The following is a 26,132-nucleotide window of genomic DNA, read 5'->3' as shown; positions in this document are numbered from 1 at the left end:
TGAGAAATAATGTGTATTAAAAAGTCCTAGAGGTATAACAAACAAGAATATAGATTTTCCATTTGCATCTTTCTATGCTTGTGAGAAATATTTGTCATATTTTTTAGACTGAATCACATGCGAGAGTTTGTTTTTGCCTGATTTCTGATAAAGGTTTGCCTGATTTCTGTTAGATTTTTACCAGTGATCTTGATAAGGAAATGCAGTAACGTTTCAATTCTCAAATGCTTCCATGTGGGTATCAACTTGGTGGATTTCCTGTGGCAAATTAATATTTCATCTCAAGACTTGCTTTTCTGCACTTACTCGATATACACGTAAACTGCATCCTTTAACTGATAGTACATTTTATGAATTCAAAAAGTAAATCAGACAAAATATATATTATATATATATATCTCCAAATTAAGATAATGTTAAGTTCTCTGAATGCCTCTCTTCCTCATTAACTGGAGTGTTTTCACAAGCTAATTTTATGGTAACGAGTCAAAAACCGTTCATATACATTGTGTTAAGGTACGCAGTCTTCCCAAGTCACTGATTTTATTTTACCTTTATGAATGAAAAGAGTGAAAAGAAGCAATAATTTTTCAAGGTACATTTGACACAAGGTACATCTTCTAAAATTATAAGCATTAATTTGACTATTATTTTCCATGATGACTAGTTGGCATAAAAGGCTTTTAGAGATTGAATATAATATTCCACACACATGCACAAAAAACCAATAAACTTTTGAAGTCTAGATAACTAAAAAGTTCTGGGTATGTTTTAATAGGCAACATTCAAGGCTTGTGTGTGTGTGTGTGTGTGTGTGTGTGTTTGTGTGATTACAAAATACACTGCAAGGTTTCATGTTGGTAAATGTTTTTTAGTTTCCAACTTTATCTACAAATTTCCTTTTAAAGAACTTCATGCTTTAGAATTTAATTTTTGTTTTCTTTTTTGTCTTTTTCTGGAGAATGGGGTCTTGCTATATTGCCCAGGCAGGTCTCGAACTCCTGGGCTCAAGCTATCCTCCTGCCTCTTGCCTCCCTGAGAGCTGGGATTACAGGCGTGAGCCACCGCGCCTGGCCTGTTTTCTTTTTTAGTCACTCTTTCCTCCCTCTTGTCTGTCCAGAATTTTTCATCTGGACAGCTGCAGGTAGGAAAGTTGGAATTCAAGGAACAGGAAAGGAAATTTGCTTGACCTAGCAAGGATAAACAGTGATGTAGAAACAAAAGGATTATAGAATGAAGAGAAGAAAAATAAAATGCTTACGTGTAGAATATAGTGCATGTAATATTCTGTCTCCACTCTGCCTTTGGAATTACCACTTAAACTCTTGACCCCACATTCTCAGTGCATTAAGTGGCAAGGAAACTGCACTACTTTCTCTGTGTTTGGGTTGATTTTTATCTTATCTTGATAATGAGAGTGATAAATAGATGGTAAATATTACCAGTTGTGTTCAAACATTTTAAAATGCAAAGACAATTCTGCTCACTGGTGTATGTTTTTCTTCACCAGGAAATTATCTCATTCAAAGCTAGTGCAACTTTATGGGGTCTGTATACAGCAGAAGCCCCTTTACATTGTGACAGAGTTCATGGAAAATGGCTGCCTGCTTAACTATCTCAGGGAGAATAAAGGAAAGCTTAGGAAGGCAATGCTACTGAGTGTATGCCAGGATATATGTGAAGGAATGGAATATCTGGAGAGGAATGGCTATATTCATAGGGATTTGGTAAGTATGGTGCAAATTTACTTTTTTTTATGTATCATACCTGTATTCAGAAGGATGTGACAATTATTTTCAATACTTTGAATAATGTGTCCTTGATTTAATTTTTAAACATTTACCTATTCATGCAATTTGTTGTAAAATGTAACTTTGTTTTTAATTGCCCATCGATGCTGTAGCTGTAAAGGCCCGATGGGTTCACCTTGCCTGCTACCTAGACAGAGCCGATTTATCAGGACAGAGGAATTGCAATAGAGAAAGAGTAATTCACACAGAACCGTCTGTGCAGGAGACTGGAGTTTTATTATTACTCAAATCAGTCTCCCCGAGCATATGGGGATCAGAGTTTTTAAGGACAACTTGGTGGGTGGGGGGAAGCCAGTGAGCCAGTAGAGCTGATTGGTTGGGTAGGAGATGAAACCATTGGAAGTTGAAGCTGTCCTCATGCTGAGTCAGTTCCTGGGTGGGGGGCAGAAGATCGGGTGAGCCAGTTAATCGATCTGGGTGGTGCTAGCTGATCCATCAAGTGCAGGGTCTGCAAAATATCTCAAGCACTGATTTTAGGAGCAGTTTAAGGAGAGTCAGAATCTTGTAGCCTCCAGCTGTCTGACTCCTAAACCACAATTTCTAATCTTGTGGCTAATTTGTTAGTCCTACAAAAGAAGTCTAGTCCCCAGGCAAGAGGGAGGTTTGTTTTGGGAAAGGGCTGTTATCATCTTCGTTTTAAACTATAAACTATAAATTCCTCCCAAAGTTAGTTTAGCCTATGCCCAGGAATGAACAAGGACAGCTTGAAGGTTAGAAGCAAGATGGAGTCAGTTAGGTTCTCAGTCATAATTTTGCAAAGATGATTTCATAGCCAAGTAAGGCTTTACTCTAAATATGCCTTGAACTAATTAACCACCTAACCTATCATGTGACTAAAACTGATTTCTTTTCCTTTCCGCTCTCCCTTCTTCCCTCTCTTCCTTCTTCTTTCTTTCCTTCCACCTTTCTCTCTTTCAACCCGTAATCAAACATGTATCGAGTGCCTAGTATATGCCAAGCATTCTGCTAAGCACTGGAGATACAACAGTGAAGAACAAGTTCCAGTTTTAGTCTCCACTTTATCTAAAGAATGTCACCTAGGGGCATAACTGCTCCTGATGTGGAGGTAGTTTGGCCCTAACAGGATTGCAAGAGCACTACTGGCATTATTGAAGAGACTAGGAATGCTAAATTATGTTTTTCTGTAATGCTCAGAACATTCCTATTAAATAAATGATTGTCTTGCCCCAAACCATATGCTAACAGCACTGCTTCCCTGCATTGCTACCTCCCCTTGAGTAACACTTTCTGTCCATTCCACATTTATTCGTGATATTCACACTATTCCCTTGATGTCCTTATGTTCTTCCATGTCTCATTTCTAAATCTAAAAATTAACTCAAGTGAGAATTGGAGAAGTCTATGAGAAATCCCTGATATCGCCCCTTGGAAGTAATTCTGTGCTTCCATCACACATGATCAAAGTGATCATATTACTCACTGTTCAGGCTGGAGTATTTTGGGTAGAAAAAGGGAGCATAGTTACATTGGCCCCAGCACACCTTGGGAAGTATGCTTATCCTACCCACGGCTTGGAACACTCAGGGCATTTGCTATTTACTGCTTCACCCAATAGTTAATTATTTACATCATTTATACAAATACTAGAGTCTATCTTAGGAGACTTAAGAGTCTTTGAGATCAAGGCCTAGATATCTGAGATGCCACGCAGTGATTAAGAACACAGGTCACAGGCCGGGCGCGGTGGCTCACGCTTGTAATCCCAGCACTTTGGGAGGCCGAGGCGGGTGGATCACGAGGTCAGGAGATCGAGACCACGGTGAAACCCCGTCGCTACTAAAAAAAAAAAAAAAAAAAAAAAAAAATTAGCTGGGCGTGGTGGCGGGCGCCTGTAGTCCCAGCTACTCGGAGAGGCTGAGGCAGGAGAATGGCGTGAACCCGGGAGGCGGAGCTTGCAGTGAGCCGAGATTGCGCCACTGCACTCCAGCCTGGGTGACAGAGCGAGACTCCGTCTCAAAAAAAAGAACACAGGTCACAAACAATCATTCTCAAACTTCAAACTTTGGTGTGCATTACAATTACTTGGAAGCTTTTAGAAAAATCGCAATAGCCAGGCCATACCCCAGACCAATTAAATCAGAATCTCTGTGGCTGAAACCCAGGCATCAATATTTTTTGAAAATTCCCCTGATGAGCCCCATGTGAAGTTGAGGTTGAGAATGACTGCTCTAGAGCCGGGCTAGCTGGGTTGAAATATTGTCTCTGTTTTTTATTAGCTGTGAGACCTTGGGCAAGCTAGTCAACCAGTAAAGTGGTATTAATTATAGCACCTTCCTCATATGGGTTTGTTGGGAGAATTACATGAATTAATAAACAGTGTCTAGCATGTAGAGGAGCTCAGCAATGCTAACTATTGCTATTACAGAGATAGATCATTAAAAAAAAAAATCCCTAAAGGTACATTCCCCGGTATCCAGCACCTAGGAGAAATGAGCAAATCTTTGAGTGGATGAATACGGTATAAACTCCACCTGGCTCACTTTCCTAGTCTGCAGGTTTGTCTTTCCAGATAACAATTGGGTGACAGTTCTGGTCATATTATTTGCTCCAAATGGCTTCTCACAGGCCCTCCTACTCCTGTTTTTTTCCTTGTTTGCTCATTTTCCTTTGGGTTCTATTTTATCTTCCTATATGCTACTTGAAATATGTCCGTCAACAATGAGTCTTTTACCTGTCAAGAACTTTTCTTGTGGTTTGGTCGTTGCTAGGACTTGCTGGCATCTTCTAAACTGGTTCCTTATGATTTATTATTTCAAGTTTCTTGCTTTTGTTGCTTGACTAATTGAACGACAAATTAGCTGAAAAGAGGTAAATTCTGCCAAATAGTTTATCTAGTTTACCTACATGAGGCTAAATGATCAAATCAATGTTTTTCTTGATTAAGTTGCTGAAAATGAATTGCTTTGGCATCAGATATATTGTTTCTACATAGCATTATATTCAGTTCATTGTGATAATTTTAAGAAATATGAAATTATCACTGTAAATAGTTATCTTTAGTGAAATATGTTTTAAAATATATTTTCTTAATTTTTATTACATATTAGAGATCCCAAAGATATAAAATGACTATGCCTTATCTGTTATGTATTTTGGGCTTTTCTATAAAGATGTTAAAAAAATATACACTATTTTTATGCCAAGATTCATAGTTGTATCATCTTTCAGATTGAATTAATCCTGAGGGCAGGCTGGGCATGGTGGCTCACACCTGTAATCCCAGCATTTTGGGAAGCCAAGGTGGGTGGATCATTTGAGGCCAGGAGTTCAAGACCAGCGTGGGCAGCATGGTGAAACCCCATCTGTACTAAAAATAGGAAAATTAGCTGGGTGTGGTGGTGTGTGCCTGTAGTACCAGCTACATAAAAGGCTAAGGTAGGAGGATGGTTTGACCCCAGGAGGGGAAGGTTGCAGTGAGCCAACATGGTGCCATTGCACTCCAGCCTGGGCGACAGAGCCAGATCCTGTCTCAAAAAAAAAAGTGAAGGCAAACTATTGAATCTATACCATTGATGGATATTACCATAAAAATGACTTGGCTGTCCACACAGAGAGGTAGTGTGGGGTCCAAATAACCTAAGGAAGAGGAGACGAAAACCTCTTGAAATAAAAGCTTGTATTCAAACTTGGATTATTTTCTTCTTTCCATAGGCAGCAAGGAATTGTTTGGTCAGCTCAACATGCATAGTAAAAATTTCGGACTTTGGAATGACAAGGTACATGCTATGTATATATATGTATTTTGTTTGTTTGTTTGTTTACTGACAAACTGAAGGTGCTGCAGACTGTGTTTTTATCTTCCTAGGTTGTAGGCCTGGTCGTATGGCCTACTGACCCACTTTGAATTTTGGGACATGTACCAATTTTAGCTGTGAGATAAATGTTTACTGTGGGCCATTCTTCTCATCTTTTAACAAAACTATGGTACATCTTAAAATTAAAAAAGGAATTTCTTGGTCCACTGAGAAACGTGAAGAAAAAAGCATTTCTGATATACATATGTTTATGGAAGAAAAAGAAATAAATTGGTTTGCTCAGCTCTCATTTTTCTATGTCCTCACCAAACATTTCTATTATTAAGTATAGTAGTTGACTTTAAGTCTACAATTCAAGAGTGTGAAAAATTTAACCATATTTTTCTACAACTCAATATTGTTTAACTTTTGAGCATCCTTTTTTGGGGTGGTGCTAGAAATATAATCCCAGGGAATTTGGGGTTTCTCTCCAGCTTCCCTAAGCTTCAAAGTCCAAGTTCTCGTGTCTCGTGGGGCTATAGTACTGGTAGGGAGGTGGCTTACTGGTCATTTTGTTATCTGTGTGCATGGCATCATTGCGGCCACCATCCTCTGGTCTTGTCTTTGGCTGGCCATTCAAACAGGTAGCTGCTAACCCACACTGAATTTTTTCTGCAAGATTCCTTCAGAACTGGCATTTTTTTTTTTTTTTTTTTTTGACAGAGTCTTGCTTTGTCACTCAGGCTGGAGTGCAGTGGTGCTCTCTTGGCTCACTGCAGCCTCGACCTCCCAGGCTCAAGCTATCCTCCTGCCTCAGTCCCCCGAGTAGCTGGAACTACAGGCACATGCCAGCACGCCCAGCTAATTTTTTATTTTTGGTAGAGATGGGTTTTCACCATGTTGGCCAGGCTGGTCTTGAACTCCTGACATCACATATCCACCCACCTCGGCCTCGCAAAGTGCTGTGATTACAGGTGTGAGCAGTCTCGCCTGGCTGGCATTCTTTATGATTACAAAACTCCATGGTGTGATCTCAGATCTCATTTACCTAGGAACATCCACAGCCATTTGTTCATTGGCATCTTTCTGCCTTTCCGAGGGCTCTACCTGGGGAAAAGAGCACCGGTTCTTTGTCACTTTTAAATCCCACCAACCTAATGTGGGAGTAGGAGCTTCTTTCCTAAAGGACTTGGGCAGCCCTTTAGGGTACAAGATACAGGACCCTAACCCACTGATCTACTAAAGAAAAGTACCCCCCTTTTCTTTCCCTTCTATTTCCCCCATTCCTCTAGCTCAAGGGATCTTTTTCTAGATAGTGGTGGTAATAGGGGTGGTGGTAGTGAGATCTCACTCCTGTTCATGGCCCATTTTCCAAGATATTTTGTTAATAACTCAATCTTTCTTCTCTGAAGAGCCTAGACTTGAAAAATTCAAAATCTATAGACAATGGCTTTTCTCTCTTTGTTTTCTGTTATTCATTTTTTACCCAAGTAGAATGACCTGTGACTCAATAAAGCTCTGATAGGTGGAGGGAGGTAGTGTATATTAAAAAAAGTGAGAGTGTAGGGGCAGCATTAATAAACGCTGTGAAAATACTATATTGTATACTTAAGGGGCAACAAGCACAAGTTTATTTTTGTCTCTTCTCCGCAGTTTCTCACATTTGGACATCCCTGTGTACAATTCTCAAAAAAGAGACAGGGTTCAACTTGTTATTTTTTTAAGGAGATGGTAGTTATTCTTGATTTCTTTCCATATAGGGCCATTCTAATGCATTAGAGATTTGTCATATCAGAAGCATTATGTTCATATACTTTTACTTTCCCCCCTTCTCTATGCCCCACAAAAAAACATGCACATGAAAGAAAATTCGGCATCCAACTTTGAATCATTCATTTCCATTTTAAGAAGAGTGGTCTTTGTTTTCTCCACCCCGGGAAGAGTGGTCTTCTATTTCCTTTTTATAATCTTGGTTGTTAGAGCCTTTAGCGTGCTTCTTTGTAGAGTTAAGAATTTACCATAATTAACATAAACAGTGAGCCATGTTTGGAACTGAAGCAGCATTGTCATTTTCAGAGGTCCACATAAAACAAACACAATTGAGACTTGGTTTGGGGAGGAAACATTATCAGGGACACTTTCACACTCTACTAACAAGAAGGCGTCCACAACCTTTCTGGGGTAAAAAAAATACTTTGTCTTTCAGCAACTTAGAGTTAACTAAAGGGATCTGAAGTAAATAGAGCTTGGAGGTAATTAACACAATGTGCTTTGAATCTGATAACCTTAGGCACGTTTTGGATGATGAGTATGTCAGTTCTTTTGGAGCCAAGTTCCCAGTCAAGTGGTCCCCTCCTGAAGTTTTTCTTTTCAATAAGTACAGCAGTAAATCTGATGTCTGGTCATTTGGTGAGTGCGTCTGATGTTCATTTGCTGGAGCTTGATTTAATAAAATGGGCAATATGTTATTTTTAACTTTGATTTCCTAATTGATGTAGCATTTTTTTAAAAGTCTTCTTGTAATTGTGCTTCCTTCTATGTGTTCTAACCACATCCCGGCTGTCTTTGGCAAGTGGTGTCACATACCTTCTTACATAAGTCTGCCTTTTGGATCTTTCCCTTCCTCCATGGGCACTCACTGTAAAACCGTAACAAAGAGTCTACTGATCTAGAAAACAAACTCAGATAAGTTTTCCCTTCCGCAGAGGCTTGAAGGAAAAATGATCTTACGACATTGTTTAGAGTGTAATTAATAAACTTCATTGTGTAAACTGTGAAGCAGCTTGACTATTTTCCAGTTATTCAGTTGTTAACCTGAACTTAAACCTGAGTTTTAAAAATGGTGGCATCTCATTTACTTCCTTAACTTTAAAGTTTGTGGAATTTAGACATAGGCTTCCTTGGGATCTGTGAATTGATACTCATATTGGATAATGTTCTTCATTGAGAAAGAGACACCATAGACCCATGTCCAATGAAGTTTCGGGGTTGATTTTCAAAAAAATGGTAATAAATATGCAAAAATCTATCTATCCTCTTTCACCCCAAACTTCCTGGAGGCTTGTGGGTTCTGGGTTCTCAGAAGGGTGTCAGTTTTATTGTCTACAATAAGGTTAAAACTGGGCACCGTGGCTTAGGCCTACAATTCCAGCACTTTGGAAGGCTGAGGTGGGAGGATTGCTTGAGACCAGGAGTTCAAGACTAGCCTGGGCAACCTAGCAAGACTCTGTCTTTACAAAAAAAAAAAAAAAAAAAAAATTAGCCAGCTGTGGTGGCATATACCTGTAGTCCCAGTTCCTCGGGAGGCTGAGGCAGGAGGATTGCTTGAGCCCAGGAGTTTGAGGTTATAATAAGCCAGGATCGTGCCACTGTACTCCAGCCTGGGTGACAGAGCAAGACCCTGCCTCAAAGAAATTAAAACATAAATTTAAAAACATAAAATAAGGTGAATCTTGTGTCATTAATCTCATTAGCTCTCCACGGACATATGATAGTCTCAGGAGGTGACACTTGAAGCTCTACTGAAGAGCAATTAGGTTGTGAGACCACATCTTAGAGACCAGTGAAGAGCAATAGAAGGACCTCACTGAAGGTTGCCAAACAATTAGAACTCCCTGAATTTTACCTACTTGTCTCCCTCACTGAACAGTGAGCTCCTTAGGCACATGGATTGATCTGACACTTATAAAATCTCCAGGTCCCAGCAGAGGCCTGGCCTCTCATCAATGTCTAGTAAATATTTGTAGAATAAGTGAATAATTAAATGAACTCAAATTGGGAGTTCTTGCAGGAGTTTCACTAATCAATCAATCAATCAATGATTATTGGACACCTACTTATGTACAGAGCCCCTGCTAGATATTCTGGGGCTCTGCCCATCAGTCTAATCTTTTAGCAGAAAGAAGGGGACACATGCCATTTACTGGTGAAACTCTTGGCTAAGTAGGCAGCAGAGGCTCACATAATCCTGTCAGTTTCTTTTTTTTTTTTTTTTTTTGAGACGGAGTCTCGCTCTGTTGCCCAGGCTGGAGTGCAGTGGCGCGATCTCGGCTCACTGCAAGCTCCGGCTCCCGGGTTCACGCCATTCTCCTGCCTCAGCCTCCCGAGTAGCTGGGACTACAGTCGCCCGCCAACATGCCCGGCTAATTTTTTGTATTTTTAGTAGAGACGGGGTTTCACCGTGTTAGCCAGGATGGTCTCGATCTCCTGACCTCATGATCCGCCCGCCTCGGCCTCCCAAAGTGCTGGGATTACAGGCTTGAGCCACCGCGCCCGGCCCCAATCCTGTCAGTTTCTATGGAATGGCAGAAAGGTTCATTGATTTCAGGATGCAGGGACATGACTGCTGCTTAGAAATGAAAATGCTAGGCCAGGCGTGGTGGCTTACGCTTGTAATTCCAGCATTTTGGGAGGCTGAGGTGGTCGAATCACCTGAGGTCAGAGCTCGAGACCAGACTGGCCAACACGGTGAAACCCCGCCTCTACTAAAAATAGAAAAATTAGCTGGGCGTGGTGGTGGGCGCCTGTAATCCCAGCTACTCAGGAGGCTGAGGCAGAAGAATTGCTTGAACCCGGGAGACAGAGGTTGCAGTGAGCTGAGATCATGCCACTGCACTCCAGCCTGGGCGACAGAGCGAGACCCTATCTCAAAAAAAAAAAAGAAAATGCTACCAGTATTTTCTCCTGATAGGGGAGGCAATCAAGACCCATGGAAAAGGAAAGGCATTGTTTTCATTTAGATTATTTTCAGGTTACAGGCCTCTTTGAAAACTAAGGTGAATGTGATTTGCTTCCTTGATAGAACCACTGTTATTCAGGATGGTTATAGCCCAATGCATGGAGCACAAAAATAAAGCCTTATAGTTGGAAATTGTTCTTTCAGTTCCCAAGCAATCATTTCTCTCTAACCCCTTGTTTTCCTGCATTTTTGTTTGCAGGAGTTTTAATGTGGGAAGTTTTTACAGAAGGAAAAATGCCTTTTGAAAATAAGTCAAATTTGCAAGTCGTGGAAGCTATTTCTGAAGGCTTCAGGCTATATCGTCCTCACCTGGCACCAATGTCCATCTATGAAGTCATGTACAGCTGCTGGCATGAGGTAAGTAAACGTTACTTTTCTTTGAAAGTTGGCAGTCCCAGCATCTGAGAGCAGACCTGATTATCACAAACTTCAGAACTCTGGCATGGCAGGAAAAGGCATCTGTGTCTTGGTCATGATCCTGAGAGTCTGAAGTACTATCTCAAACTCACTACAAAGTCATGAATCCATTTTGTTTTGAACAATGGCCTTTTTTTTGAGGAATTCAGTGCATTTTCTGAGTCTTATCTGTTTGAGATTGGTTCTTGCAGAAACTCTTGGTGTTACTCAAGCCTCAGTGATTAGACGTTTTATTAGCTTTAAGAATTAATGGGTCGGGAGCAGTGGCTCATGCCTGTAATCTTAGCACTTTGAGAGGCCGAGGCGGGTGGATCACCTGAGGTCAGGAGTTTGAGACCAGCCCAGCCAACATGATAAAACCCCGTCTCTACTAAAAATACAAAAATTAGCCGGGTGTGGTGATGCATGCCTGTAATCCCAGCTACTGGGGATGCTGAAGCAGAAGAAAAATCTTGAACCTGGGAGGCGGAGCTTGCAGTGAGCCAAGATCACGCCACTGCACTCCAGCCTGGGCGACAGAGCAAGACTCCGTCTCAAAAAAAAAAAAAATTAAATGATGGAGGCTGTGTGTGGTGGCTCACGCCTGTAATCCCAGCACTTTGTGAGGCCAAAGTGGGCAGATCACTTGAGGTCAGGAGTTTGAGACCAGCCTGGCCAACATGGTGAAACCCTGTCTCTACTAAAAATACAAAAATTAGCCAGGCCTGGTGGTGCACGCCTGTAATTCCAGCTACTTGGGAGGCTGAGATAGGATAATTGCTTGAAACCAGGAGGCAGAGGCTACAGTGAGCTGAGATTGCACCACTGCACTCCAGCCTGGACAACAGAACAAGACTCTGTCTAAAAAATAAATAAATAAATAAATAAAAGAATTAATGGTGGAAACTAAGGATAGAACCAGGTTTGTTAAACTTCCACGTTGAAAAAGAAAGATGGGGGCCGGGCGCGGTGGCTCATGCTTGTAATCCCAGCACTTTGGGAGGCCGAGGCGGGCGGATCACGAGGTCAGGAGATCGAGACCACGGTGAAACCCCATCTCTACTAAAAATACAAAAAATTAGCCGGGCGTGGTGGCGGGCGCCTGTAGTCCCAGCTACTGGGAGAGGCTGAGGCAGGAGAATGGCGTGAACCCCGGGAGGCGGAGCTTGCAGTGAGCCGAGATCACGCCACTGCACTCCAGCCTGGGCGACAGAGCGAGACTCTGTCTCAAAAAAAAAAAAAAAAAAAGAAAAAGAAAGATGGTGTTTCCATTTACTTCACTCAGCTTTTGTTTGTCTTGCTTTTCCAACGCTAATAGTAATGGGTTTCATCTGTCTTCTGGCAGTCAGGACGCCTGCTACAGATTAAACTAGAATAGGAATGGAGGCAGAAAGTGTGTCAGGAACTTCCACTCAGGAAGAAATCTCTCCAGAACTTAGTTTTTCTATTTGTTGAAATGCCAAGCTTAGAAATAAAGCCATAGGGGCTTCTGTTCCACCTCTGGGCACTGACTCAACACCTCTGCCCTTCTCAGTGAAATTCCCTGTGATTTTGAGAGCTTTGCTTTCTTTCCAGCTTACAGTTTCAGCTGGAAATTACAGCTTGATTAGAAGTTTCCTCCTGGTTGAAAAAATAAAGCACTTGATTATCAATTCACGAACACTAGAATATTGAATATTTTAAGAGTGATGTGGTTGTTCATATTCCAAGAAGCATTACATTTATAGAGAGCCCCAATGTATGAAAATATTTTACATATATTAACTACTTTACAAAGAATCTTGAAAGACATAGAAAAATGTTCAGCAAGCTATAAGAAAAAAATGTTCAGAAAAATGTTCAGTAAGTAGTAATAAACAGCTGTTTTAGGAGCATCTTTGCAATAAAAATGTAAGTAGCTCAGAAGTATATGTTGCGTATGAAATAATACACACATACATGTGTGTGTAATATAATACTTATTGACATGTTATATGTAAGTGGAACTGAGACATAGAAGGAGGAAGGGAAGTGATAAGTAGGATGCTGTCTGAAGGACCATGTAAACAACATTAGTCTCAAATTGCAGTCAGAACATTGATTAATACAATGGTGTGGTTATGTTGATTTATTTGTTTGAAAAAGTTGATTTGGCCGGGTGTGGTGGCTCATGCCTGTAATCCCAGCACTTTGGGAGGCCGAGGCAGGCGAATCATGAGGTCAGGAGTTCGAGACCAGCCTGGCTAACATGGTGAAACCCCGTCTCTACTAAAAATACAAAAAAATTAGCTGGGCATGGTGGCGGGCACCTGTAATCCCAGCTACTCAGGAGGCTGAGGCAGGAGAATCGTTCGAACCTGGGAGGCAGAGGTTGCAGTGAGCCAAGATCCCACCATTGCACTCCAGCCTGGGCGACAGGGCGAGACTGTCTCAAAAAAAAAAAAAAAAAAAGAAAAGAAAAAGTTGATTTATTTTTGAGACAGAGTCTTGCTCTGTTTCCCAGACTACAGTGCAGTGGCACAATCACAGCTCACTGCAGCCTTGATCTCCTGGGCTTATGCAATCCGCCAGCTCAGCCTCCTGAATAGCTGGGACTACAGTGATGTGCCACTATGACCAGCTAATTTTTTAAATTTTTTTCTAGAGATGGAGTCTCACTTTGTTGCCCAGGCCTCAAGCAGTCCTCCTGCCTTGGCCTCCCAAAGTGCTGGGATTACAGATGTGAGCCATTATGTCAGGTGCAAAAGTTGATTTTGCCTACAACTTTACCCCATGTGCTTAGGGCATTAGAGTCAAACGTGACTATGTTATCTTAGAGAGACCAATTTCAGGATTCATGCACAGAAACAGGCTCCTCACAGACCTCCACAGTTTATGCCCAGAGTCTCAGTGAGGACCCTCACTTGCACTTGCACTGTCTTCTGCTCTGTTTATTTTATTGATGCTCTCTGTTTATGAGCCATGAAGAGGGGTGTCTTTCCACTGACCCTGCTGTCAATGACACCTGTGACAATGTGGCTACTATGAGTAGCTCTGTTTCCCACGGTTTTAAAAGATGCTGACAGTGCCATCTCTTCCTCCTCGTGGAATCAGAGCTAAACCGCACCCCTAAGTGAAGTAGGAAAAAAGTAGCTCCAATCCTTGGCTCCATGACCAGGGATATGGGGTCACTTATGGTGACTATCTTCCTTTAGAGTTGCTGACTCTTGAAAACTGTGCAAAGATCACAGGCTTTTAAAACTTTTTAAAATGTAATAATATTCAGCAATCACTTTTCTATGTGTGAGAGGGACTTCCACACTCTTATTTTTCTGTTGACTGAGACTGAAAGCACAACCTGTGTCCCAAGACCTTCAAAGTCCCTCATGAAAACATGCCTTTTGCTTTCTGACTGAAATCCTCCTTTCTATAAGGGTTCAGGTGTCATAGATACCCTGAACTGAGCTTGGGAGCCTGATATGCTAGATGCCCCTTCTCCCAGCCCTTTCTTTACCTCACACATGTCAAGTCATCCAAATATATCTGTAGGGTCGTGGTGTCCAAGAGTACTTTCTGAGATGCTGAAACGTTCTATATCTGTGCTGCCCAATATGGCAGCCACTTCTGGCTACTGGGTTCTTGAAAAGTGGCTGGCATGACTGAATAACTGAATTTAAACATGTATATAATCTTAAGGAATTTAAATTTAAATAGCCACATGTGGCTAGTGTTTGCAGGTCTAGCCATTTTATTTTGCAGCATTCTCTAACATTTTCATATTCACGCCTCACTCAACTGCCAATCATGCAGTGGTATGTCAGTCAAGATATCTTTCTCTTCCTTTTTGTGAAGAGCCAGCCTGGATTCAGGTCTCTGCCAGCAAGTTCCAGAGCTGGTCTCTGAGTGATCCTTAGCCCATTTATGCCACAGGTGGCAATTTTTTGAATTTTTGCATGAGTGAAAAATCAGACTTTGGCGATGACCTCGAGCAGTGGGATATAAATAACTCCCACATGCTTAGCGTTCCAAAAATGGACCCCTTGGCATAAGTGGGTTAAGCTGAGCTAACCACCCCCACTTCCCTTTTCCAGAAACCTGAAGGCCGCCCTACGTTTGCCGAGCTGCTGCGGGCTCTCACAGAGATTGCGGAAACCTGGTGACTGGAAACGGAATGCCAACCCAAAGAGTCATCTTGCAAAACTGTCATTTATTGTGAATATCTTTACCATATGGGGTCACTTATGGTGAATATCTTTCTTCAGAGTTGCTGACTCTTGAAAACAGTGCAAAGATCACAGCTTTTAAAAGTTTTAAAACTTTAAGAATATTCAGACAATCGTTTTTCTATGTGTGAGAGGGACTTGCACACTCTTATTTTTCTGTAAAATATTTCACATCCCAAATGTGAAGAAGTGAAAAAGACTTCGCAGCAGTCTTCATAGTGGTGCTCTTCATGTTCATAGCCCCGGAACCCTTGAGGTTCTTCTTCACAAGGCTGAGAGTGCTTCCTTCTTGAGGACGAGTGACATTCATCACTTCAGTGATCCATGCACAGAATATGAAAATAAATTCTTCCAACTCATGGGATAAAGGGGACTCCCTTGAATAATTTCATGTTTTTGGGCTGTATAGCTCTTTACAGAAAATGGACCTGTATAAACCACATGAATGTTAGTATTCTGGAAATGTCTTTTGTTAATATAATCTTCCCATGTTATTTAACAAATTGTTTTTGCACATATCTGATTATATTGAAAGCAGTTTTTTTGCATTCGAGTTTTAAACACTGTTATGAAATGTAAACAAAGCTTCCCTTTGAAAAGATCCTGGTGACATTCTATTTCCAGGAAAATCCGGAACCTGATTTTAGTTCTGTGATTTTACACTTTTTACGTGTGAGACTGGACAGTTTCAGAGGCCTTATTTTGTCATACTAAGTGTCTCCTGTAATTTTCAGGAAGATGATTTGTTCTTTCCAGAAGAGGAGACAAAAGCAAGATAGCCAAATGTGACATCAAGCTCCATTATTTCGGAAATCTAGGATTTTGAATTCGAGATGAAACAACCAGCAATCACAGTTAAATCTTAACTTTGCCTGCACTCTTTGTAGGAATGATCAGAAATTTATCTTTATCATTCTGAGTGCTTCAGGAGTACAATAGGAAGAAAGATACGGGAAAAAACACAAGTGTAATCACCATGAAGTCTAACAACAGGGGCCCGTTATTTGCGTACTGTCCCACCCTGGATCATGGTTCTCTGGGAACAAGCTTCATGATTTTCATTAGAGTTTAAATTGTTGATTGTCAGTATTTGCGACTTTTAAATTATATTTCCTCCACTCAAAGAATGGTATCTTTATATATCAATGACATTCAATAAATGTGTATTATTTCTAATGAGATTCAGTTACAAGAAGAGACTTGAGAGTTCAAGTAGTGGTCTCAGAAATGTTTGGGCTGAATGTGGTGGCTCATGCCTATAATCCCAGCATGGGATCGGGAGGTCAAGGTGGGAAGATAGCTTGAGCCCAGTTTGAGACCAGCCTGGGCAACAAAGTGAGATCCTGTCTCTATTTAAAAAAAAAAAGAAAAGTGGCCGGGCGCGGTGGCTCACGCTTGTAATCCCAGCACTTTGGGAGGCCGAGGCGGGCGGATCACGAGGTCAGGAGATCGAGACCATGGTGAAACCCCGTCTCTACTAAAAATACAAAAAAATTAGCCGGGCGTGGTGGCGGGCGCCTGTAGTACCAGCTACTCGGAGAGGCTGAGGCAGGAGAATGGCGTGAACCCGGGAGGCGGAGCTTGCAGTGAGCCGAGATTGTGCCACTGCACTCCAGCCTGGGTGACAGAGCAAGACTCCGTCTCAAAAAAAAAAAAAAAAAAAAAAGAAAAGAAAAGAAAGAAAAGAAAGCTAGGTGTAGTGGTGCATGCATGCACGTAGTCCCAGCTACTTGGGAGGCTGAGACAGGAGCCCAGGAGGTCAAGGCTGCAGTGAGCCATGATTGTGCCACTGCACTCCAGCCTGGGTGATAGAGCAAGACCCTGTCTCAAAAACAGAAACAAGTTTGTACGATTTACATATTTATCTATTCTAATTTCAATGGATATTTGAGTTGTTTCCAATTTTTAACTATTTTTTAGAATTATACTTTAAGTTCAATAAACATACGTGTGCATGTGTCTTTATAGTAGAATGATTTATAATCCTTTGGGTATATACCCAGTAATGGGATTGTTGGGTCAAATGGTATTTCTGATTCTAGATCCTTGAGGAATCACCACACTGTCTTCCACAATGGTTGGACTAATTTACACTCCCACCAACAGTGTAAAAGCATTTCTATTTCTCCACATCCTCTGCAGCATCTGTCATTTCCTGACTTTTTAATGATTGCCATTCTAACTGGTGTGAGATGGTATCTCATTGTGGTTTTGATTTGTATTTCTCTAATGACCAGTGATGATGAGCTTTCTTTCATATGTTTGTTGGCCAAATAAATGTCTTTTTTGAAAAGTGTCTGTTCATATCCTTTGCCCATTTTTTGATGGGGTTGTTTTTTTCTTATAAATTTATTTACATTTCTTGTAGATTTTGGATATTAGGCCTTTGTCAGATGGATCGACTGCAAAAATATTCTCCCATTCTGTAGGTTGCCTGTTCACTCTGATGATAGTTTCTTTTGCTGTGCAGAAGCTCTTTAGTTTAATTAGATAACATTTGTCAATTTTGGCTTTTGTTGTCATTGCTTTTGATGCTTTAGTTATGAAGTCTTTGCTCATGCCTGTGTCCTGAATAATATTGTCTAGGTTTTCGTCTAGGATTTTTATGGTTTTAGGTCTAGCATTTAAATCTTTAATCCATCTTGAGTTAATTTTTGTATAAGGTGTAAGGAAGGGGTCCAGTTTCAGTTTTCTGCATATGGCTAGCCAGTTTTCCCAACACCACTTATTAAATAGGGAATCCTTTCCCCATTGCTTGTTTTTGTCAGGTTTGTCAAAGGTCAGATGGTTGTAGATGTGTGATGTTATTTCTGAGGCCTCTATTGTGTTCCATTTGTCTATATATCTGTTTTGGTACCAGTACCATGCTGTTTTGGTTACTGTAGCCTTGTAGTATAGTTTGAAGTCAGGTAGTGTGATGCCTCCAGCTTTGTTCTTTTTGCTTAAAATTGTCTTGGCTATATGGGAGCTTTTTTGGTTCCATGTGAAATTTAAATTAGTTTTTTCTAATTCTGTGAAGGAAGTCAATGGTATCTTGATGGGAACAGCATTGAATCTATAAATTACTTTGAGCAGTATGGTCATTTTCACGATATTGATTCTTGTTATCCATGAGCATGGAATGTTTTTCCATTTGTTTGTGTCCTTTCTTATTTCCTTGAGCAGTGGTTTGTAGTTCTCCTTGAAGAGGTCCTTCACATCCCTTGTAAATTCTATTCCTAGGTATTTTATTCTCTTTATAACAATTGTGAATGGGAGTTTGCTCATGATTTGGCTCTCTATTATTGGTGTGTAGGAATGCTTGTGATTTTTGCACATTGATTTTGTATTCTGAGACTTTGCTAAAGTTGCTTATCAGCTTAAGGAGTTTTTGGGCTAGGATGATGGGGTTTTCTAAATATATAATCATGTCATCTACAAACAGAGATAATTTGACTTCCTCTCTTCCTATTCGAATATGCTTTATTTCTTTATCTTTCCTGATTGCCCTGGCCGGGACTTCCAATACTATATTGAATAGGAGTGGTGAGAGAGGGCATCCTTGTCTTGTGCCGGTTTTCAGAGGGAATGCTTCCAGCTTTTACCCATGCAGTATTATACTGGCTGTGGGTTTGTCATAAATAGCTCTTAATATTTTGAGATATGTTCCATCAATACTTAGTTTATTGAGTGTTTTTATCCTGAAAGGGTGTTGAATTTTGTCGAAGGCCTTTTCTGCATCTATTGAGATAATTATGTGGTTTTCATCATTAGTTCTGTTTATGTGATGGATTAAGTTTATTGGTTTGTGTGTGTCAAACCAGTCTTGCATCCCAGGGATGAAGCTGACTTGGTTGTGGTGGATAAGCTTTTTAATGTGCTGCTGGATTCAGTTTGCCAGTATTTTATTGAGAATTTTCGCATCGAAGTTCATGATGGATATTGGCCTGAAATTTTCTTTTTTTGTTGTGTCTGTGCCAGGTTTTGGTATCAGGATGATGCTGGCCTCATAAAATGAGTTAGTGGGGAGTCCCTCTTCTTCTGTTATTTGGAATAGTTTTGGAAGGAATGGTACCAGCTCCTCTTTGTACCTGTGGTAGAATTTGGCCGTGAATCTGTCTGGTTCTGGGCTTTTTTTGGTTGGTAGGCTATTAATTACTGCCTCAATTTCAGAACTTGTTATTGGTCTATTCAGAGATTCTACTTCTTCCTGGTTTAGTCTTGGGAGGGTGTATGTGTCCAGGAATTCATCCATTTCTTCTAGATTTTCTAGTTTATTTGCGTTAGTGGTGTTTGTAGTATTTATTCTCTGATGGTGGTTTGTATTTCTGTGGCATCTGGTGATATCCGCTTTATCATTTTTTATTGTGTCTGTTTGATTTTTCTCTCTTTTCTTCTTTATTAGTGGTCCATCTGTTTTGTTAATCTTTTCAAAAAACCAGCTCCTGGATTCACTGATTTTTTTTGAAGGGGTTTTTGTGTCTCTATCTCCTTCAGTTCTGCTCTGATCTTAGTTATTTCTTGTTTTCTGCCACCTTTTGAATTTGTTTGCTGTTGCTTCTGTAGTTCTTTTAATTGTGATGTTACGGTGTCAATTTTAGAACTTTCCCGCTTTCTCCTGTGGACATTTAGTGCTATAAATTTCCCTCTAAACACTGCTTTAGCTGTGTCCAGGAGATTCTGGTACATTGTGTCTTTGTTCTCATTGGTTTCAAAGAACTTATTTATTTCTGCCTTAGTTTTGCTATTTACCCAGTAGTCTTTCAGGAGCAGGTTGTTCAGTTTCCATGTAGTTGTGCGGTTTTGAGTGAGTTTCTTAATCCTGAGTTCTAATTTGATTGCACTGTGGTCTGAGAGACAGTTTGTTATGATTTCCTTTCTTTTGCATTTGCTGAGGAGTGTTTTACTTCCAATTATGTGGTCAATTTTGGAATAGGTGTGATGTGGTGCTGAGAAGAGTGTATATTCTGTTGATTTGGGGTGGAGAGTTCTGTAGATGTCTATTAGGTCCACTTGGTCCAGAGCTGAGTTCAAGTCCTGGATATCCTTGTTAATTTCCTGTCTCGTTGATCTGTCTAACGTTGGCAGTGGGGTGTTAAAGTCTCCCACTATTATTGTGTGGGAGTCTAGGTCTCTTTGTAGGTCTCTAAGAACTTGCTTTATGAATCTGGGTGCTCCTGTATTGGGTGCATATATATTTAGGATATATATATATATATATATATATATATATGTATGTATGTATGTGTATATATATATGTATATGTGTAATCGCTGAGAAGTTAGCTCTTCTTATTGCATTGATCCCTTTACCATTATGTAATGCCCTTCTTTGTCTTTTTTGATCTTTGTTGGTTTAAAGTCTGTTTTATCAGAGACTAGGATTACAACCCCTGCTTTTTTTGCTTTCCATTTGCTTGGTAAATCTTCCTCCATCCTTCCTCCATCCCTTTATTTTGAACTATATGTGTCTTTGCACATGAGATGGGTCTCTTGAATATAGCACACCATGGGTCTTGACTGTTTATCCAGTTTTCCACTCTGTGCCTTTTAATTGGGGCGTTTAGCCTGTTTACATTTAAGGTTAATATTGTTTTTTATGAATTTGATCCTGTCCTTATGAGGCTAGCTGGTGACTTTGCCCATTAGTTGGTGCAGTTTCTTCATAGTGCCCCATGAGTTCTACTGTTCTTTTCCTTTCAGGATGAGCTGCCCCTGGTCCTCTGCTTCTGTTGGGCATAGAGATCCCCTCACAGGAGTCCTCCCTGCTGATCGTGGGCTCAGTCCCCAGGGCCTAGCCACTGCTCTCTAGAAAGCCATACCCCTTAGTGCTCAGCCTCTCACACATTCCGGGACCACTTTCCCATTCTCGGTGCTGTGGAGCTTGGGCCTTGACCCTTAAAATAAAATTATTTTGACACTTGTTAAAATGATCTGGGAGACTTTATTTGAGAGTATTTCAAGTAGTAGAGAGAGACTGAACTCAGCTCTGACTACAGCAAAGACAGCTGGGGTCAGTAGATAGGAAATAGTAGAGGGATTTTTGCTAAACTGGCTTAACAAGATTCTAACTAAAGGCAGGTCAAGGACTAAGATATTAAGCTGTCGAGGATGAGGAATTTGATCAGATAACAAGGGTTGGGGACTTCTTGCTAAACTGAGTTAGCAGGATTCTTGCTAAAGCCAGGCCAAGGATGGACCTAAGATAAGGCCTAGGTGGGAAGAGGGCTCGTAGAAACATTAACGAAAATTTGATCAAGAAGGGAATCTGTTACCATCCCTCATATTAGCTGCCAGTCTCAGGAAAGCCAGCCTCTCGCCTCCAGATCAGCACATTTCTGTTTCATCTTTAAGCACCACCCTCAACCCACTCTGGATGTCACAAAATGATATCCAGATTGTCTTCACTGGATCTAAGTCTCAAACACTATTTTCATTCTGGGGAACTTAGGTGTTAAAAGAAGCACAAACCTTGTGAATCACAATCCTGCCTTTTTTTCCTGGGATAGAGTGGGGAAGGAGATGCTTTATTACTTCTTGATGAACTTCCAAAGTTTCAAAACCAAACAAAATGTCTTTTTATCAGTGCATTGCTTTTCCCTTAAAAACATACGCAGTTCCTTTACCCATGTTGTACTTGTGCTCTTTCCTGTGTCTGCCTTGAATTGTGTTACCATGGGAACATCTTCTAGACACTAGCAACACTGAGGGTGCAAGTAGGGGCAACATGCTTTTCAGGCTTCATAAGGACAGGGTGTGTGGTATGTGCAAGGGGCAGTTTCTCAGCTCTCTTTGGAGAATCTTCGTTCAGACTCTAGTTTCTCCAGATCCAAGTGTTCTTGGATCTCAGCACAGTTCACATTTTGGGCTGGATAATTGTTTGTTGTGGGAGGATGTGCTGTGTATTGGAGGATATTTAGTAGCATCTTTGGCCTTTACCCACTAGATGACAATACCCCTCCCCCAGGAGAAACAACCAAAAATGTCTCCAGAACATTCCCAAATGTCCCCTGGGGGATGAGAACCACTGATTTCATTACCAAAGGATCTTGACCTGGGTTTAAGGAGGTCCATGGACTTGGATGGAGAAAAAATTACATCTTTATTTTTATTAATCTCTAAGCTTTAGCATTTCCCATAATTCTAAATGTGAATTCATATTTAGAATTCTAAATGTGAATTTACATTTAGAATTATGGGAAAAAACAAAACTCTAGTACTTTCTATAAGCAGTTTCTGTGACTTTGTCCAAATATGAAAAACTATTATTTTCATATCATGTGGGAGTTTTTTCAACTTTCTCAATTTGCATTCATCACTACTTCAAAGTTGTGATAGTTTTTAGAACTGTCACTAGATCTTGTCATTTAACACAATAAAAAAGACATATGAAAACACACATTTGTTTTTTAAATATTTTGATAACTTTATGTCAATATAATTGGTTTCCTTTTTAGTTCTATGTACTTCTAGTTTATGCATTTAAAAACATTATTCCAGCTAGGCATGGTGGTACATGTCTGTAGTCCCAGCTATTCAGAAGGCTGAGATAGGAGGATCACTTGTGCCCAGAAGGTCAAGCCATAGCACTCCAGCTGGGGCAACAGAGAAAGAACCTGTCTCAAAAAAAGGAAAAAAAAAACCACAAAAATTATTCCAAGAAGGAGTATAAAGCTTTCCCTAGACTTCTAAAGAGATCTGTAGCATAAAAAAAGATTCAAAACTCTTCCGTATCCAATAAGATTTCTGGATCTGGAGGGATGTATGCTGGGCCACACACAACCTATCAGCCACTTACTGTTGGCTACAAAGCAGACCCATGAGGATTTAATTTTGGCCAGTCCAGCAAGCTGATTCCCTGATGTGCATATCCAGCCAAGCCTTTTTCACCCCAGATATTGTCGGGACTGGCACTTGGTTCTGGTTTTCATGTCCCCTTTTCTACTGGCCTTGAACCCTCTATGGTGGGATCCAAGACGTGATGAGTGAATGGCCTCAACTGCCCCCATGTTTGGCAGCAGAGAGAGAGAAGCTGGCTCCAACTACCCCCTCCAATTGGCCTGGGGTTCATATTCAGATGGGCACTTGAGCCTCTCTTTTCCTCTGGAGCCACACCGCAGCTAGTTGAAGGGAGATAAAGTGGGTGAATCATATTTCTCTGGAGGCAGAGTGGCTCCATGCCACTTTCAAAACAAGACAAAACAAAATCCAATTTGAACTGGCATTTTTGGCTGTTACCACCAGGTTGGGTGTGCTACTGGCATCTAGTGAGTAGAGACCAGTGATGTTGCTAAACATCCTACAAAGAGCACATACCCCCACAACAAAGAATTATCCAGCTCAAAATGTTAACAGTTCTAAGGCTAAAAGGGGTATCATTAGACCCTGTGACTGTGAAGTCCAGGGGTGCAGACATTCACCCTGTTATCATCCTTCCAGCTCCATTTCTCATGTCTCAGGCTGCCTCCTCTTCCACCCTTCCCAGATGAAAAGTGGATGCTGTGGTCACATACCTTACCTTGACGTACTATACCATCCAGAGGGAGAGAACGTCTCTGTCCCAGCATTTCCACCAGAGTCCTGAGGTTCTCTCTGACTGGATCAGATCCACACACCCTCCAGGAACAAATCTCTGTAGCTAGGGACATGGAATGCTTTGACTAGTTTGGACTTGGGGCGCATGTTTCCTCAAGAGCCACGGCTGAAATCCATTTACCTTGAAAATTGAAAATGGGAGCCATTCAGAGGGTCTGGAAAGGGGAGTGATAAATGCTGGAATGATAATCAACAAATACCAAATGCTCATCTTTTCCCAATTCCCCTCTTCTTTCTGGCCATTTTGCATGCAGTCCATCATCTTATCTTATCTTTTCTTTTCTTTTCTTTTCTTTTTCTTTTCTTTTCTTTTTTTTCTTTTCTTCTTTCTTTTTTTTTTTTTTTTTTTTTTCAGACAAGGTCTCACTCTGTTGCCCAGGCTGGAGTGCAGTGGTGTGATCTTGGCAACCTCTGCCTCCTGGGCTCAAGTAATTCTCCTGCCTCAGCCTCCAGAATAGCTGGGATTATAGGCATGTGCCAGCACACCCAGCTAACTTTTTGTATTTTTTGGTAGAGACGCGGGTTTCACTGTGTTGGCCAGGCTGGTCTCAAACTCCTGGCCTCAAGTGATCTGCCTGCCTTGGCCTCCCAATGTGTGGGAATTGCAGGTGTGACCCACTGCACCTGGCCCCACCATCTTCTCTAGTAACAAACTGGAACGCTTCAGCTATGACCTTTGTTTTTCTAATGCAAATTAGCTCAAACATGATGAGTAATTTAGGAGAATGTTGTCAATATTTAGTGCTGGTTGGCCAGGTTCCGTTTTCTCCAGTACTTTAACATTTTGAAGTGATCTGGGGGCAAATTTTCTCAAAATTAGACAGCCTTAACAGTATATGAAGATCTTAAGAAAAAGCTGACACTCCTATGCAGGTACCTTCCTTGAGTGCAAGTAGTGGTGGATTTGGTGGCTTCCACCTCATGGGGCTGTCTGGGAAAGCTGAAGATGCAGCTGAAGAATCTGCTTGGATTGGAGCAATGTGCTCGGCTTCCTTTCTATACCTGGACCTACAACCTCACTGAGCTCACCTCCTGCTACTCTCCCATTCACCCATGTGGACCCTGGCCTCCCTGCTGTCCGCTGCACATACCAGTCCCCTCTCATCTCAGGGCCTTTGCACCTGCTGCTGTGCCCTTTGCTGGCAATATTTCTGGATCTCTACATGGCTCACTTCCCCATCTCCTCCAGGCCGTTGCTCAACTGTCGCCCTCTCCTTGACACTTTCTCTGACCACCTCCGATTAAAATCGCAACCCCACATGGGCATTCCCTGTCTCTGTTCTCTGCATCATTGTTCTCTCTAGCTCTTAACATTATATAACAAATCATACACTTTTTTTTTAACCTATTTCTTTGGTCGACTGTCTGTCTTTTATCCCCACCCTCTTTCAACTGTAACATTTGTGAGGGCAGGTATTTTTGTCTGTTGCATTCCTTGTTGCGTCTCTAGGTCCTAGAACAGGGCCTGGCATAGAGCTGAGCTAAGTAAGTATTCACGGCATGACCCAGTGAAATAAAAGTAGTGGGATCACCTAGAAGCTTCATTTCCCAGAGATGTGAGATCCAATCTGGTAGGCAGCCTCCTCTCAGGATTCTGGGCCAACCCATTGCATTTCTATAGAGCAATAGGCTGTTTTTTTCATCCGGTTCCACGTGACAACCTCAGGTGGTCATTGGCCTTCTTTTTGGTATAGATCTTACTTTTTCCAGAACAATTTGGCTTTACACACAACCTTCTGTATCTCCCTTTCTCTGTTTAAATAGACAAAGAAAAATACACTATGTTAGGGACTAATATCAGATTAATAGAAAAAAAGACAACTGAATACATCTATGGAGAAATACAAATCCATATTTTATAAACAGATAAATACTTTGGGCTGGGCGCGGTGGCTCATACCTGTAATCCTAGCACTTTGGGAGGCCGTGGCGGGTGGATCATCTGAGGTCAGGAGTTCAAGACCAGCCTGGCCAACATGGTGAAACCCCCATCTCTACTAAAAATACAAAAATTAGCCAGGCGTGGTGGCAGGCACCTGTAATCCCAGCTACTCGGGAGGCTGAGGCAGGAGAATCACTTGAACCCGGGGGGCGGGGGCTGCAGTGAGCCGAGATCATGCCACTTCACTCCAGCCGGGGTGAAAGAGCGAGACTCCATTTCAAATAATAATAATAATAATAATAATAATAAGAAGAATACTTCATAGAAGAAGCAGATTATCCTTATGTCTACAGCAGGAATGGAAATTTCCTCACACTACTGTTAGATGTACAGACAAGCTGTAGCTCTTTTATTTTGCCTGTAACTTCTGTAGATTTCCTCATGTGTCCCTACTGGCTGGGTAGGGCTGGGGAAACTTGATTGATTTTAACCCTGTAACTTTAGCTCAGTGCAATGATGAAAATATTCTCATTCAGTAAAGTGGAGAGGCTCTCAGGTCTTGCTTCTCCTTTCTGTTTCTGCCCAACACAGCATCTGGGTAGAGCAGGGGAAGGGGGAACTTTATCTAGGAGTGACATTCAACATAATTAACTGATTTGACACAGACACAGACCCATTGGAGTGGACGCTAACAGCTAGCAATTAGCAGCCCTTCCAATGCAGACTGCGACTCTCAGCCCTGGCAAGGTGACCTCACAGTGCTGAAGTGAAGGGGAAGGGCTGTTTGTATTGGAG

At 41.3% G+C, this 26,132-nt stretch overlaps 1 protein-coding gene and 1 long non-coding RNA gene across 2 annotated transcripts in view; one reads left to right on the top strand and one right to left on the bottom strand.

The window, feature by feature from the left end:
- TXK (TXK tyrosine kinase) overlaps positions 1-16,252 on the top strand; it is a 73,118-nt gene extending 56,866 nt beyond the window's left edge. Inside the window, exons 11-15 of the mRNA XM_055246739.2 lie at positions 1,511-1,727; positions 5,484-5,548; positions 7,857-7,975; positions 10,504-10,661; positions 14,750-16,252. Of these exons, the coding sequence (XP_055102714.1) occupies positions 1,511-1,727; positions 5,484-5,548; positions 7,857-7,975; positions 10,504-10,661; positions 14,750-14,818 (628 nt within the window). The 3' untranslated portion in view covers positions 14,819-16,252. The remainder of the gene's footprint in view (positions 1-1,510; positions 1,728-5,483; positions 5,549-7,856; positions 7,976-10,503; positions 10,662-14,749) is intronic.
- A 6,019-nt stretch (positions 16,253-22,271) lies between these two features.
- Positions 22,272-25,563, bottom strand: LOC134732692 (uncharacterized). The gene is made up of 3 exons (XR_010116118.1): positions 24,988-25,563; positions 23,379-23,576; positions 22,272-22,476 (listed from the first exon to the last, which is right to left on the bottom strand). It is a non-coding gene; the product is annotated as an uncharacterized lncRNA (long non-coding RNA).
- Between the last annotated feature and the right edge of the window lie 569 nt (positions 25,564-26,132).

The sequence above is a fragment of the Symphalangus syndactylus genome, chromosome 16 (genome assembly GCF_028878055.3).
Source record: "Symphalangus syndactylus isolate Jambi chromosome 16, NHGRI_mSymSyn1-v2.1_pri, whole genome shotgun sequence".
Classification (NCBI taxonomy): Eukaryota; Metazoa; Chordata; class Mammalia; order Primates; family Hylobatidae; genus Symphalangus; species Symphalangus syndactylus.
The sequence above is the reverse complement of the archived record's forward strand: the minus strand, read 5'-3'. Positions and strand labels throughout refer to the sequence as shown.